Source organism: Lissotriton helveticus, chromosome 11 (assembly GCF_964261635.1).
Source record: "Lissotriton helveticus chromosome 11, aLisHel1.1, whole genome shotgun sequence".
NCBI lineage: Eukaryota > Metazoa > Chordata > Amphibia > Caudata > Salamandridae > Lissotriton > Lissotriton helveticus.
This window is the reverse complement of record NC_136072.1, coordinates 1,093,286,785-1,093,303,907: the sequence shown is the minus strand read 5'-3', so window position 1 is coordinate 1,093,303,907 and position 17,123 is coordinate 1,093,286,785. Positions and strand designations below refer to the sequence as shown.

General features: G+C 44.7%; 1 protein-coding gene across 1 annotated transcript in view; it reads right to left on the bottom strand.

Annotated features, from left to right (window-relative positions):
* Window positions 1–4,963: 4,963 nt before the first annotated feature.
* Window positions 4,964–17,123, bottom strand: part of LOC144790939 (serotransferrin-2-like) — a 293,556-nt gene continuing 281,396 nt past the window's right edge. Inside the window, exons 14-17 of the mRNA XM_078665568.1 lie at window positions 14,802–14,884; window positions 10,618–10,802; window positions 9,581–9,767; window positions 4,964–5,086 (exon numbers count right to left, since the gene is read on the bottom strand). Of these exons, the coding sequence (XP_078521694.1) occupies window positions 5,040–5,086; window positions 9,581–9,767; window positions 10,618–10,802; window positions 14,802–14,884 (502 nt within the window). The 3' untranslated portion in view covers window positions 4,964–5,039. The remainder of the gene's footprint in view (window positions 5,087–9,580; window positions 9,768–10,617; window positions 10,803–14,801; window positions 14,885–17,123) is intronic.

Below are 17,123 nucleotides of genomic sequence, written 5' to 3'. Positions count from 1 at the left end.
TGTACTGAATCATGCGGCTGATGCACTCTCTCGTTCACAAATACAGGCATTCAGGGGTTATCTGCCCACAGCAGACCCAGAGGCAGCACCATTCCCAGAAGCAATGTGGCTAATCGGTACCTCGGATTACAAGACCTCGTGGCAGCGAGTCTAGCCCCCAGGACAAGGAAAGCATACGAAGGAGCGTTTCGTTCCTATTGCACATATTTAGGTCCCACAGGGAGTCAGAATTGGGGTCAGGAGGAATCCTTCCTGGGGTACCTGGTAGCACTACACAGGGAGGGCCGATCAGTGGCAACGGCCGGTAGGCATAGGGCGGCCATTTCCTTCATGGCCCAGGTACACGGCATAAAAGACCCTACAGGTTCTTTTTTGGTGAAGAAAGCCCTCCGCGGCTGGCAGCGCCTTGAGGGTTGCAAGAAAGATACGAGGCACCCAATTGGCTTAGACAGACTGTCTCTGCTTTTAGCAAAGCTGGATGAGACGTGTTCCTCCCATTACGAAGCAGTTCTGTTCCGGGCAGCGTTCACATTGGCATTCCATGGGGCCATGAGGGTGAGCGAACTTGTCGCAAAGAACAAGAGCGATATGGAGGGAGGTTTGTGCAGGGATCACATCCAGATAAGGGGTGATTTGATGGTAATCATGATAGCCAGGTCCAAGACTGACCAGGGGGCTATGGGAGATAGTGTTGTCGTGCAGCGCAGCCGTGGGTCCCCCGTCTGCCCATTGAAGTGTGTGGAAGACTATTTGGCGCTAAGAGTGGCCGCTTGGGGGGGGAGCTTGCTCCGACACAAGGATGGCACCCCACTGACGAGATTTCAGTTTCAGAGGGTGCTAGCACTGGTAATCGCTGACGCGGGCATGGACCCGTGGGATTTTGGGACCCACTCCTTTAGGATAGGGGCTGCTACTGAGGCTACAGCCAGGGGTCAGAGTGCTGAGGAAGTGAAACAATTGGGCCGTTGGTCCTCGAATTGCTTCAAGAGGTATGTGCGCTTGCACATGTTGTAAGTGATCAATTGACATGCACTCACGTTTTCTGTCTTTTGTTTACTTTGCAGTTTCGCGAGCCTGCCACGCAGGGCGGAATTGGAGGTCGACCCAGCATCAAGGGACCAGCGGTCAGAGGTCACCGTCTGGAGAGAGGATGGTATGGGTCGTGGGCCACTCATACGTGAGGCGCGCCGGTGAGGTATTCAAGGAAGGTGACGCGATTCACGCACCTGGGGAATACGGGTTCAGAGTGGCCTTCCATGGGAAGGGTGGGCTCGTTTTTGACAACTTCGAGTCATTTTTCGAGGGACTTCTAGGGCGGCATAGGTCACCGCCCTCTGTAGTCATAGTACACCGGGGAGGCAACGACTTGGTGGCACTGGGTAGACGAGTGTTACTTGAACGTATCTTGTCTGCTGTTAGCTGGTTGGCTAAAAGAGTCCCGGGGTGCACGATTGCCTGGTCCCACATGATTCCTAGAAGGAGGTGGCAGGGGGGCCTTTCGGTGTCGGCTCTGAACCATTCAGTTAAACGGGTCAATAATAAGATTGGTAGATTGTTCCGTTCTGCACAGTTGCATGTCATTCCTCATGGGTGTATCCGGGGTGACCATATGTATCTGAACGATGGGGTTCACCTGTCCAGGGAGGGGAATGATTTACTCATAGGAGACTTTGTTGCATGGCTAAGAGGTTTGAGGAAGCATGACCTATAGGAGGAGTAGGGGGGGACCGGATCGTCGGTCAACTATCCGGTCTGTGGCGGTAAGGTCATGATCGGTGAGCAGTAATTTCAAGGTCCCTAGAGTGGGGCGCCACCCACAATGGATGGGAGCGCCCGGGGGAAGACGGCCATTGGCCCCTTCCACGGGGAGGCGGCACCCACTAAGGATGGGGCGCCTATGGGGAGATGGCCATGGGCCCCTCCCAGGGGGGGAGGTGGTTAGATGCCCCTCCTTACTAATTTCCCGGGGGCCGGATATCCGCGACGGCGGATAGAGAGTGTGGGGTTGGGGGGAGAGTCCACGCTGTCCTTCCTACAGAGACCTCATACGGGAACTCGGACGACCCTTAAGATGGCGTCGAGTAGAAAGGGGGCCCCCACCACGACAAGGGAAGTTACAGTTGGCAATGAGGGTAGAGCCCTCTGCGCATGCGCCGCTCACACAGTGAGGGCGGGAGTTTGGTAGTAGGGATCTGACACCGGTTAAGACCTTGCCGTTGGCCCTTAATGCTAGGATGTACAATTTGAGTAAGAGTGTATGCATTTTCAGGATGTTAGCCAAAAGTACATGACTGCATCTAAATGTAATAAATGACAAATTATACATAATGCATAATGATGAAACTTTTATTTAATGTTTTAAATTTTGTTTCATATTTTAATAAATACGGCCGGGAGGGTGACTCCCTCCCGCCTTCCAAAAGTTCAACTATTGTCCGACTTCCCATCCTTGGGGATATGTGTTGGGAGGGGGTGGCGGGCATCCCGGCCATAAGGAAAGGGGCGACCGCTCGGTCCCCCCGAACGTATGGATGGGTGACCCGAACCTCCCGGGAAGCCATTTTGGGCGGGGTGGGCGTAGCCCGGCTGGTATGCCCAAAGCGGCGTAGCCGGGGCGCGCCTTCCCCCGCCCGAGAGGGGTTGTCCTAGACACCTCGACGGAAGACCACGCCCCGTAGGCGTATCGGGGACGGGTACACGCCCTCCCGCAGAAGGATAAAGGAGCGGGAACTCAGAAGATCGTCCTCTTGTTCCTCGGATCGGAAGGCTGCACCCACTCGTTGCTCGTGAGCCCTCGACGGAACAAGCAGCAATTTTGACCCACCCACCAACCCCTTATAGCAAATGTCTAGAAGAAATAAAGTTTTGCTGAGTGATGAAAGTATAGGCCTTCTTTTTTAAAGATTTGGTTTGCATTGGAGAAATGTCTTCTTGCAGGAAAGATCAGTGGATAACACAGTGAGATGATGTGGAATTTTCTTTTTAGTAGGTAAACAACTGTCGTATTTATTTGTCGGGCGGTAAGGTCATGATCGGTGAGCAGTAATTTCAAGGTCCCTAGAGTGGGGCGCCACCCACAATGGATGGGAGCGCCCGGGGGAAGACGGCCATTGGCCCCTTCCACGGGGAGGCGGCACCCACTAAGGATGGGGCGCCTATGGGGAGATGGCCATGGGCCCCTCCCAGGGGGGGGAGGCGGTTAGATGCCCCTCCTTACTAATTTCCCGGGGGCCGGATATCCGCGACGGCGGATAGAGAGTGTGGGGTTGGGGGGAGAGTCCACGCTGTCCTTCCTACAGAGACCTCATACGGGAACTCGGACGACCCTTAAGATGGCGTCGAGTAGAAAGGGGGCCCCCACCACGACAAGGGAAGTTACAGTTGGAAATGAGGGTAGAGCCCTCTGCGCAAACCTTATGAACCTTAGGAGTGCCCATAAACTGCCACATTAACCTTAGGAGTTTCCTTAAATTGCCACATGAACTTTATAAACTTTAGGAGTCCCCCTCTGACACAGATGCTTCTATCTATAAACACCAGAGGCTGAGTATCTTAATTAAAATCCACACAGAGTACATGGGTCCGCCAGTTTACACAAAAAAGGTACAATGGGAAACCATCCTTTAGCCTGGAAGCACCTCCCCCAATTAATAGATATTGGACAGAAGTGGCACACACAATCGGATACATATTATCAGTACAATTGAAAAGTATACCACTAGTTACGCTACTAGGGTAGGTTGCAGATATACCACACTGCTCCTCATTAATGGTAATTTACTACATGTTGGTTCTTAGTTGTAAAGAAGTATAGACTGGTTGCAAGGAGTGGAGAGCATTCCTCATTGATTGTTTGTGATGAGACCCTTTACTAATTGAAATCACAATATTGTCTTAATTAATGGTAAGTTTTAGGCTACCTTACAGCTTGGATGTAAGATACAAAACTCACTTGTTTTTACAGTACATGGTTTATTCTTTGTTAAGATACCCTCAGGTTTATTGCACTTTATAAATTCATTTTTCATTCATTTCATTTGTAAAATCTCTTGTTTGATGACAAGAAACTTCCTACTTTGATGCAAGGAACAAAGTATGTTTCTCATGAACTAAAAGCAGTGTTCTTTCTTAAAGTGTAGGCAGTTGTGAATTTCCTTTGTGAGGGGTAGAACATGCTCCTACCCCGGCTTATGGGTTGGAAAATATGTCATCCACTGTTATAGCGGTAGACCATTTGCCACCAATGGAGAGTGCACAAGATTGATCAGTTTGCAAGCTGTAGTTCGTGGTCATATATTATAGTGGAGTTTGTGTCTATGATGGTAAACTGTTACAGTCTGCTTGTCGCCCGTTGTAAAGAGCAGTTAACAAACCCATTTGTTGTCGCCTGTGCCACTCATTGGTTATAAGGTGTAGTTTATGCTGCTCATTTGTTGTAGTCTGTCAAGTATGAGATCTGTTTGAGACTGGGTGCAAGGTGTAGTTTTCAGTCCTTATTTATGGCATCATCGGTACCATTGATGATAATAGATAGTCTGCTGGTGACTGGCTGTAGGATGTTGACCAGGTCCCTCATTTATTGTTGTCCGTGACTGGTTGTAAAGTGTAGGTCTTGGTCATCATTTGTTATCATCTGTGTCACTGACTGTGAAGGACAATCTGTCGCCTGTTGCAAGGTATAGGTCATGGCTTTCATTTGTTGTTGTCTTCCTGCCTTGATGGTAGTATTTCTTTGTGAATAGATGCACGGTGTAGGTCCTAGTACCCATTTCTAACGAGTGCAATTTCTTCTCATTTGAACCTCTGACTGGCCAAGTAGAATTTACTTTTTATCAGGTGATTTGGGATAAAGTTCTATATATCTCAGTCTTGAAGAATGATGCTCCTGTTTAGCTTTGAGGCTTGAAAAACTCCCGGATTGCTTGAGGAGGACCGTTCCTCATTTCAATGTTGGTACGCCGACTTTCCTCAGTTAAATGTTCCTGTGACTTGTTGTTTGCTTGGTCTGACATCTAGAATATACTTTTTACCGAAGACAGTTATCCAGAAGAGTTACAAACATCCCGGCTGCAGAAGTCTAGAATACCTAGAAAAGAGAACAGGTAACCTTGGAGTTATATTATTTGGTAAATGATACGTTTCTGCCCATAAACAGTTTTTGGTGCTGAGAAATGAATCCAACTGCATGTTGCTTGGGCCCTGTGCTCACCATGTTAAGAAAAACTTGCACTCTTCAAAACTTTCCACAAGAATGAACACAGATTTGGGGTTCCCATATAGTGACCATGACTCTGCCCTCACTCTCCGAACTGCCGACCAGCCCACTCGGTATCCAGATCCCAGCCATGGCCCACTGCCAGGAATTAATTAGTTTGCTAAATCTATTACTACTCTCACACTCCTTGGTTCTCGACTTCATATCTCAACATAACTCCAACCTTACTGTCTCAGCATACTCAGTCGACCTTCCTAATTGTTGCCAAACACCTTACCCAGTGATCCTACTTCCTAAGTACTCATCCTTTTTTATATTTATTGTCTTTTTTTAATATTTATTTTTATTATTAAATGCTGACATACATCGACAGGTATACAATATAAAGATGGATAATCAAGGGCATACATTAATATCCAGGTACATTTAAATATGGCATTTTTACACATTTTAAAACACCATCTCTCTTGACCCCGATATTTATATTCTTACGTAGGCTTGCATAAATATCAATCTGATGCCCCTTTCTTAGACCGTTCTCTATCACGCACCAATGTACTAATCAATTCCACCCTACCTACGACCTAATATGATTTATTTACCCTGTCCCTTCCACCAATGCACCACTTGATAGCACCCTTTACTAATGACCTTACAGTCATTTACCCCTCGACTATACAATTTAACACAATGGTCTAATACTCCTTGTGTTGTAGACTGTGTCATTGTCCACCTTAGGGTCTATAGAGTGCACACCCATAATATGATGCTGTACATTTGCTTGACCCTGTAGTTATCTGAATTCCAGGTTTATGTAACCTGTACACCCTTGTCGACAGGTGTGCTGTTATCGACAATGTATGACATTTCGCTTCAATAGTCTGCCTTCAGTTTTCATTGTCCATTGCTCAGGGGCCCATTGAGCCAGTTCCATCCCATGCAGAAACTCAACCTTTAATCTAAAACTAGCATTTCAACTCTAAACCTGGTTCATATTTGATTCATTCATTTATTGTTCTCTAAGTCACACCTTACCACCACAATAAGAAGCTCTGGCAAAGCCAATAGGTCTGTCATTGGTTGCCTACTTTTAGCGTTTCACTCTCTTCTTGGTCACAGGGTGATTTTTGTAAAACTGCAAAAAAGGGGCTACTTTGGAGTGTAAGTGCACATTGCACAAGAGAAGAGAGGAAAGCCAATGGCTGAAGTGGGCTGACCCTGTGCTCCCCACTTTACTGGGCGTAACAAAAGTGTGAATGGCACACTGACAGACCAATGAATGAAGAGAGCTGGCTGAAAGGCCCTGTAAGGATATTATATCCTTTTTTAATCAAAAGGTCTTGGCTAACACTAGACCTAAATATACTTTGTGCCCTTATCCCGTGTCCCTATAATGTTCCATGTACATGCTTCTTTTGTCGTGAACTAGCTCATTTATTGGGCTAGGTTGGTTGACACACTGTTGAGCTGGCGCAGGAACATTTGTCAAGAAGCTCCCCGGTCCTTGTTCTCTTAAAGCACCTGTCACCTGGTCAGTGGTGTATTCTGATTCTGGACCAATTATTTCCCACACAGTCATTCTTTGCCACCTAGAATTTCTGTATGGCAGTAAACTGACTCCACCTTTAATCATTTCAAGGTCGATGAAGTGAGTTGCATCATATTGGGTAGGAGTAACACTTTTTAATTAAGTGCTTAGAAATGGCTAACCTGTAGAGTTAAGCACAATATTTTTTTAAATCAAGATATTATGAGTAAATTGCAGAAAAACAAGCATTTTCTGGTATTGCTATTGCAAGCAAAAGTCATATAAAATATTTACCATTTTTTGTTTTTCAAGGAGCTCTTTAACATTTTTTCCCCTATTGAGTGTGGCACTTTTAGATTTTGTACTAAGGATTGTGCTGTTCTTGCATGATTTTCCAGCATTTTCTTAATTTCATTATAGCATGTTTCTCTGACCTTCTATGTATCAGATATGAGCACAGTGTTAGGAACCACGTTGGCTTCTGGCCGCACTAAGCAAGAACCACGGATGCGCCAGACACACTGAAGAGGTGATCTGAAGGGGCGCTATGGCGGAGGAGCATTGCCCCCCCCCCCCGCCAACAGGGTAGAAAAAAAAAAACAATAATAAACCCGGGTTTATTATCATTTTTTGTTTGTTTCCTGGAGTCTTTGGGTAGGGAAAGGGGAGTAACAGGCACTAATGGGAGTGGTATGAACTGTTATCAGTGCGCATGACGATTTGGCCGACCGTCTCAGGCCGGCCAAACCGTCATGCGCACTGAAGCTCTCCAACCCAGCTGCGTTGCTGGGTTGGGGACAGCAAACCACAGGCTCCTAGTCTCCCTGGGAGCGCAAATCATCAGCGCTCAGGCCAATCCTGAAGCTGCTCTCAGGGGAGTCTGGGAGCCTCTGCCTGCAGTGGAGCCACGAGAGGAACAGAAGACAGCGATATGGCGGGTAAGTTTTTTTATTTTCTCTTTTTTCTGTTGTTTGTCATCTTCTCCCTCCCCCACCCCACTCCTCTCCTGTGACACCGGCCGCTACTGATGGAGACGTCACAGTCCTGCAGTACTAGTCTCTCCCAGAAGGAGGCACTTCAGTGAATGGCATAAAGGGTTTGGTATGCGAAGCGCGCAACACTTTCTATCCTCACCACACCCAACAGAAGGGCACTAGTATGGGAACTCGTGTCTGTTGCAGCTGCATTGTATGGCAACACTTTATATAGCGCTAACTACCCCTATTTGGAGCAGTGAAGCGCTTGCCCGTATAAGCAGCAAGCTATGCCTGTGTAGGACATTTGGTTGGAAGATTGTATTCTTTTTTTTGATCCTGTATGGGCTGTGTTACCATGTCGTGCGTGATGACCACCGCGTTGCGGTTATCGTGTTATGGGGCGCAGAGCTTGGCAGTGCGGTGGGTGAAGCGATGTGACAGACAGGCGCACAGTTTTTTTGATGGTTTTCAGTATGCTGGCAGCTCTGAACTACTCTGTTGATCCCTTTCATGGTGTTTATTATGATCATAGCCCAGACGTGTCAGATATATAGGGTTCCAATAAATTGTTTAAATTCAAAGAAATAACCATTGCAAATGATTTTAATAGAGGAGTATTGGTACTTCCGAGCAGGCCGGTGTACTTAGAAAATATATAGAAACCCATTTCTGTTTGAAAGCACTTACCAGGAAAACGTACTACGTGGCTTTAAAATAAAATAAAAAGGGATATAGAATGGAACTAAGAAGGTAATGGCCAAGTATAGCATTGGCACACCAGCCCTGAAACTAAAATGAACTTATTTTTATGTGGTTGTGCACATGTGATCAGGAAACCTCTGTCACTCATACTGCACAAGAGCAAAAGGCTCAAGTGAGCTGACCAATTGCCTCCCGCTGTATGCTGTGGTGGGCAGAAGCAGCATGTGAATGACAGGTGAACAGACCAATGGGTGAAGAGGACTGACCTAAAGTCATCCTGAGGCTGGCAAGACAACCAGTGCTGTAGCGAGTAGCAAACCAGAAACAAAGTTAACGGGCTTGGAGGCAGTACCTGGCATGACTTCAAGGTGAGGGTTGAGAGACCAGGAAGAGAAGGATCAGACACCCGAGGAGAAAGGGGACCAGGTGTTGAAAGTCAGCTCAGTGACATGCATGTCGCCATGTCTAGTGGGATGGAGTTGGTGACAGAAGGGAGTGGGAGTCTTCGAATGCTCACACACAGGTTCCTTGCACAGACCGGTCCTCCGCAGTAGTGGATGGATGGATAGTCTGCACATGTTCCTGAGGGTGGTAACCCTTCTAAGTTATGAGACAGAGCCTGGGTGCCAGCTAGAGATCCTGCAACTCTGGATTCGACTTCCATTGAAACCACACTGCTTCAAAAGCTGCTTTGTATATCTCCATGCCTAATAAAAAGCCACAAATATTGCAAAATCCACCAGCAGATGAGTGCCACCAAGACAACATTCTGATCCTGTCCTTCAACAGTCTGGTGTGCCAATCTATATACCTACTTTCCACGTCATTCTTACTATTAAATGCGTTTGTTTCTAACTTCATGATGCATGTTGGAGCAGTCCTCCTAGTCCTCCTTTTTAACCAGAAGTTTGTGGGCATGACCCTGAACCTCCCACAAAAGGCATCTTCTCGTCCAGTGCCTATCATTAGGGGATGTGTTTGGAAATGTCCACAGGCAAAGTGACCAAGGAGAAACCTGCATTGTTGATGTTTACCACTGCGGAGCACTCCAGGACCTGTGAGGACTGTTGCACCTGTTGCCTAGATGTCCTGATCTCACAAAACTCTTTTTTTATTTACCTCCAAAACAATTGGTCAACAGAATGGGTCCCTAATTACCTGAGTGGGTGCAATTGAAGACTGATTCCGCCAATTGGATGAAGGGCTCTCCGAGTATGGTGCGGGAGCCAAGGTGGCTTGTGTGGATGAGGCATTGGGTGGCATCCTTGAAAAGCAGATCTGCCTCTCCATGCATCTGGAAATGGAAGAGATGGAACTTCGAATCTGGATTGAACACAAGTTCTTCCTGCAAAAAAAGTAATTAAATAATATATTTTCAGGGAATGCATTTTAGGTTAACATTGCAAAGAGGCACGGGTCACTGCTGAGCTCCAGGCGGCCAAGACCTGTGGTTGCTGCTACCTCCATGTCCTTTGAGTGTACCTTTTTTCCTTATGCCTTTGAGATGATTTTCAGAGTTTTTTTCCCCTGGTGTAGGCTTTTTTTTGTCCCATTCGGGTTCCTCACCAGTCCCTCTCATTTCTCTCAGTTTGTCCTACACTGATACGTCTACTTAATCGTCTCACCCTTCCCTTCAACATGCCAGAGCCTTCCAGTTCCCATGGCCATCATCCCACTGTGCTCCCCCAGAAGTATCTCACGCTGCCACTAGCACCCTTGTCCAATCTTCTTGTTTGCCTCTTGTGGTCCTGTTGTTTCATTCACCTCCTGCCTAGAAATTGAACTGGGGACACTGGTGCCCCAAATTAAGACATGATCATTTGTGGGGTTGAGGGGCACTGTTGATGGTCTGTACCCATAAAGCATCTTCTAATGAAAAGACAGTGTTGAATGATCCGGGTCTGGTGGCTCAGTGGACTAAAGCAGCCACTGCAGGGGCCTGTGTTTGACCTCATGGTCACAGGTTCAAATCCCAGCGGGGCCACTCAGCCTTTCATCCATTTGAGGTCGATAAAATGAGTACCATTGAGTTGGGTAACAATAAACATCTGTTATTCAGTGCCAGGACACCTTCGGGTAATCGTGCGCTTTACAAATACACCTGTTATGTTATGTTATCTGTGTTTAATTCTAGAAGACATATCATCACACTGCAAAAGAATTGTCCCATAAGCCTCCTCCCACCATGCACTCACCTGGGATTTCGTCAGGAAGTCATGGATTTTAGTTGTGCTAACTGGGCGAGTCATGACCATGTTGGGAGGCACAGGACCCAAGTTACACTCCATCCAGTCCGTGATGGAAGCACGGGTTCCGTCCAAGCACAGGAGCTCAAAATCTGATATGCTGAGTCCGCTTGACCAGCCAGACGTCTCCAGACCTACAAAGACAGTGGCAACTGGGAATTTAATGATCCTCTTCTGATCTGTAAGGTGCGGGTGCATATAGAACTGCTTTCATGTGCATGGCCATTAGGCAGACTGTTGCATTAGAGGGGAGACTTACTGATGGGGTTCAGACAAACATGGTGATAGATGCAGGTGAATTGTACAAAAATGACATAAAATAAATGAATGACTGCGGTGGCGGTTGTTGCAAGTAGCGACACAAATCAGAAATACAGGAGAGAACAGTGGGGCATATTATCAAGGGATGTATCTCTGCTTTTTTGGCTTTAAAAGCCAAGAAAGCGGAGATAAAATTATCTCCCTATCTGCAACAGGGTGCTAACACGCAAATTCGCATGTTAGCACCCTTTTTCTCTACGCTTTCCCTTGCATCTCTAATGAGATGCAAAGGGGGCGTTCTAGAGAAAAATAATAGGAGAAATGTTGTTAAGCGACATTTCTCCTATTATCAAGGATTTCGCTAACCCTGTCAGTGATAAAAAAAAGCAGCGCTAACACCTGGTATTTTCCTAGCCTATGGAAGGTGGATATCATGGCTAAGTTTGTGAGCCCTATCATCAAGCTAACGCCAAACTTCTAGAGATTATCGTTGGTTTTCCAGCGATAATCTCTCATTTGGCAGTTAGCGGGAGGATTTTTATCACTTCTGAGATAAACCTTGCTAATAGCAAGTTATCTCTGCGATAATTTCCGGTGATGCTTAGCGTTAAAAAATTTGTTGCTAAGCCTCGTTAGCGATAAATATCGCTGATCGTTGGTAATATGCCCCAGTGTTCCTGCCAAGTTAGGTAATATTTTACAGTGTTTATAACTCCAAGAATCACTGACAATTAACTTTTGTATGTAAAGGTTTTTATGCAGATTGATAACAGATGGAGAGTTTGGTGACTGAATAGAAGACCAAGAGACATGCTAAGATACTAAAGTCAGAACAGATTGATATGAATATTAGTCGAGCCATGGAAGTGTAAGAGACAATTTTGGATGCCATGATCACTGAGGAAGAAGTATTGATGAATGACTATCATGTTGAAATGCGGATGCCTTCTCGCGTCAGTACTGGGTTTTAATATTTTGTTTTCCAAATGAGACCACTTTGCCAGAAATTTTGCTATATTCTTGCAGATACTCAAGTCCCTGCATCTCAGGTCTTGATTAATACTAAACTTTTCAAAATTGTCTGCATAGGATTGACACAATCTGACCTTTAGAGGTTACAGAAATTACAGCATGATGCCATGAACCTTACTTTGACTCAATACGTTTCAACACGTTTGCACCAAAATATTAGGGATCATTAAATGCATTTATATTTCTAAAAAGTGGAAATAAATTAATGTATTTTAACATATCAAATGGGGTTCTTTTTTTGAGTACCTGCCTCCATTATTTTCTAGGGAGGGTGTTGCTGTACCAGTGGTGGCCATGTGTAATGCTGGACTGACTCCAGGCCTGAGCTGGATGCATTTTCTGTTTTGGGTCCTTTTTTGCTGTAGTAACTTCAGTTTGTGACCAGCACCAGGCTTCTTCTTTTGTTAGTGATCTGCTGTTCCTCCCTAAACTACTCTCTACTCCTGCATAAACCCCCCCCCCATTTAGAAGTAAGTAGTCTCCATTTTCCAACCACTCCATTGTTCCCGCCCACATTTACTACTAAGTAGTAAACGTATGTATGAGAATCTTCTCATAGAAAAGAGGAGAGGTGGAGATTTCTGCTCACAGATTTGTGAATTGCATTTTGTAGTACGTACTACTACTTTACATACTACAAAATGCAGTTTGTGAATCGGGCCCAGCACATACAGAGGACCTTGCTCCACTAATCTAGGTTGCTTGTGCCTTAAACTCCACATTTGTGAGCAAGTAGCTGGCCAATGTGTTGCTTGGCCCCTAACCTCCGAAACTGGCCCACCGTAGCAATTCTCTCTGTGCCCTGTCTCTATGCATTCAGAGAATTGTTCAACAGTAATGTAATTAAATAATTTCTGCCTTTTCATGTCCTCAATTGTGGTTTTGTACGAAACCTCTAGAGGAGACTGAATTTAGTGTTTGTCCTGTCCACTTCACAGCCTGAGATCACTGCATTATCCTTAACTGTGGCTGCTTACAATTGACAATGCTAAATCCGATACTATCTAACAACACCACATCCACACAAATAATTCTACCTTGCTAAGAGGGGCAATTTCTATCCGTATTATTAATTTTGCCTGAAGCGATTACAAATTCTAGACCTAAAGGCCTCTTTTTGAATATTAAAACCAAGAAAATGGCCTTTAAGAGGTCATTTAGGTCTAGTGTACGCCATCAGGCTACACAAGCAATTCACACACACAACAGGACACAGGCTCCAGGCTAGCACCACAGATCATCTTTCCACAGGATAGACTGCTTTCCTAGTAGGAGCCACCATGCTCTGTAACTTGAACCCAGACAAGCTCCAAAGCAGATACCCTTCAGAATATAGTTGGAAACACAGCCATTTCCAAGATAACTACACCATCCCCCTACCATGGGCTGGATCCCAGAAAGAGAATCACATCTTCAACAACAATCTACAGTTTACAGCCCACAAATATGGAACAGCCCAATCAGCACACTACTTTTTATATCTAGGTAAGTTACAAAGGTCTGTCCTGTGGCTTACCGGCTTATTATATACTACTGTCAATTCATATACAACCCTTTGGCACACACTAATACTAATACCAAAGCACTCAGCAGCCAATTGTAATTGATACAGGATGCATAATACTGCTTATCTTCTTGCAATCACATAAGACACATCTGCTATGGTTCTTGTTCATCACCCACTGCTGTACCAGCCCATGGACCAGTTATCTCCAACTGCATGGAGATGGATTAACTTATGAGATCTGACAAATACTACTGTTCAATTGAAGGGAGTTAATATCTAGTCCACTACTGCAGGTCACAACTAGCTATATACTAAGACTGCTGCTTTGACAGACAGATATGAGATGATAGGAACAAAGCCCATCCTAAAGGATCTCCACACCATTTCTCTCAACAATCATGCCTGCTCAGGCAGTGCAGTAACCACCACAGTGGATCATGATAATAAGAAATACCATGAAGGGATCTGCAGAGTTGCTCAAAGCTGCCAGCCTACTGGATACTATAAACTGTGGATCTATCTCTCTCACCTTTTCGTCCAACACACTGCTAAGCAATGCGTCCCTTAACACGATAACCACACATTGGTGGTCATTGTTTCCCACGTAGGATCAAAAATGAAGACAACACCCTTCCAACCATACACCCTGCATGGCGTAGCATGCTGTCAATGCAGGCAAGTACTTCAGTGCCTCCCACAGTGGTAGTGAAAAGTACGGAAATGTTGCAACATAACACAGTGCAATACTGATCTCTGGTCATTGTCTCCTAATAAACTCAATAAAGAATATTTGGGTTAGTTTACTGGCCATCATCCTTTTTTACAAAACAGTGTATTTAAGTGTGTTCTTAAAATTCATAAGATGATGACAATTCAATGTAATCACTTCCAAGTGTGAGGAGTAGAGGGAACCTGGTGAGATGTAAGCTGCTCTCAACATCTGTGCAGATTATGTGGTAAGAATTTTGAAACTACAGAACATTTATTGATACACTGTAAAGAATTACTGAGTTAAAGAAAACAATTGTTTCTTAAGACAAAGTCATTTAAATATAATGGTGTGTAGTTTAGTTCAATTGATATTTTAAATTCTGACAGTAAGAATGTGCTTGATTGTTTGCTTGACATTTATGAAATTGTAATTACATTTAAAAATGTTTTTAATTGTTCTAATTTTGAACTGACTTGTATATTTATATGGTGTTTATGAACTGATAATACATATAAATATACAAATAAATAGGAGGGGGTCAGATGGAGACCAGAGGTAGACAGAGGCTAATGGATAGGAAGACCGCTCAGAATCTAGAGGAGGTACGCGTGAACTACTGACTCTGTATGTTCTTCAGCAGTGAGTAATGTTCCAGGAAGGCAACATCTCCAACGCTCCGCCCATCAGCATCTCCGACTAGACACCTGCAGCAGAAGAAATTCCAATGAGGAAACATCTCTTGTTATTTAAGTCCAACATGCATCCTAACTAATGTAAAGTGTGAATGTGCATACTCTACCAATTCAAGTGTTTGTTGATGAGGTTTCATTTTAAAAAATGTAAACATTGTATATGCTTTAGTAAAATATTTTTGAGTATTTCACAACAACAGGATTGGTAATATTTGGTGATGAATTAAATACAGACCATTCTACTGAAACTGTTTGACATTTATATAATTTAATCCCATTCGGATAAAATGTATGCACATTTATTTTGAGTAGATAACCTGAAGTTTCTCACTCCTCCGGCTCTCCTGGACCAGTGTTGGACAACCAGATAGTTAAGTATCAATCCTAACTAGTTCCAATTTTGGGCCCCGCGGATGGCACACTGAGTAACTAAAAATCAAATTCTACGTCAATTTGTATTCTAATTTTCCTGGAAAATACACTGATTTGCCATGCCCAAAAATATTGCCCTGAATAAATGTGTACTCATTAAATCAAGGATTCAGGTAGCCACATGTTCATCAATTCAGTTTTGTTGTTGGAATCACTTAAGTAGCTATTGGTTCCTTTATGGCCTTGCATCAAGCAGAAAGACAAGGAGTGGTAGAAGAGCCAGGAGAAGGTGAGAGAGAGTTCAAAACTATAAACAAAGTACAAACTGTTCACACTTTACCCATTTAATTTGTTTCAGAAAAGCCAGGGTAACATGCATGGTTGCTAAACGTTAGCTCCTGACTGCCCGTTAGCAGTCTCTCTATTCAGGTTAGGAATAATAGCACATCTCACGCTATAAGAGATGTTCCTCTTTCTTGCTTCTGATTTGATAACCACTTGCATCATGTCCTTCCCAGGTAGTGTCCTTTGGATCATTATAGCAGCTCTGAATATTCTGGATGGACATACTGCTGCTCACTGCTGAGTCAAAGCCCTCTACCATCCAAGCATGGTGCCAGTCAGGTCCCTCCTGTTTCTACTTTGTTCTGGGTTGCAAAAGTTCACAACTAACATGGCCAGGCGGCCAGCAAAGAGAGCTCTTGTGGATGATTACAGATCTGCAGGCATCCAAGAGCTCATTTAGCTTGACCATCTCCCCTTTTTAAAGGCTGCATCACCTCTTCATTGGAGTATCCACACTGCTAATGTAATGCATCTTGTAGCCGGGATCAAATTTGACAGCATTGATGCACGCGGCCCTTAGATTACACTGGGGTGTATGTCACACTGTGGTCTGATTTTCTAATCCTATCTGTATAGCTGGCGTTTGGAGAAATGTGTCTGTTGCCTCACTCCACAGGTGTTACTGCAAGCAGGTGACAAGCAGCAATAGGCCAGTGACCCTGGCATCGGTTTTGGGAAAATTACATGAATCTATTCTACAATAAAGATTACCTGAAAATGGCCACTGGCTACCTAAGAGAGCAAGAGAGTCCACGTCGTGATGCACGCTGAGATTCCGCTGTCAATGCCCAAGATAATGCTCTCCTTGGCTACCCTTGGCTTGAACAGCAGGGCAATACATAACTTAAGGTCCACAGTGGTTTATGGACACATTTTCTCAGAAGATCAAATACTATGATGGAAAAACAGTGGGCTACAGTGAATACGTTGATAAATTGCCATCCCAATATCTACAATCCAAAAGGAGTCTTTATCAAAAGTATTTAGAGAGGGAAAAAATAATCCTCAAGGAACCTCAGTCAGGTATGGTTCCAGGTTTGGGACTGGCATGTGTAGGACATTCTTGCAATGAGTTGATCTCACCTCTTGATCGCTGATGCAGAACTTGTGCCTTTTGTAAGCACCTTATGCGTCTCTGAACGGTGATCACTTGGGACTCTTTCCACTGACATGAACCACTGGCTCAAATTAAGTACTGGTCTTCCCACAAAAACTAAGAAAACCAACAGGCAAAAGAATTGGTGAATTCTGCACTATGCAAAAACCAAGTAACATAAAATAGCAAGTCCACTCGATGTCCCTCAACAAAAGCTCAAGCTCTTGTCAGACCAGTAGCAGAAGGCCCTCACAGGAGAATCTAACAAACATAAGATAAGGTATTGTGCTTTGGAAGCCTAGCTCAGAACACACTAGGCCATTTACATCCTAGGTTTGAGCCTTCAGCAAACTGTCTTGAACCCTGGTGCCCCTATCCACTAGAATCGTCAACACATAAGTAAAGGAAAGGGAGTGTTCTGGTATCTCCCAGCTCTTC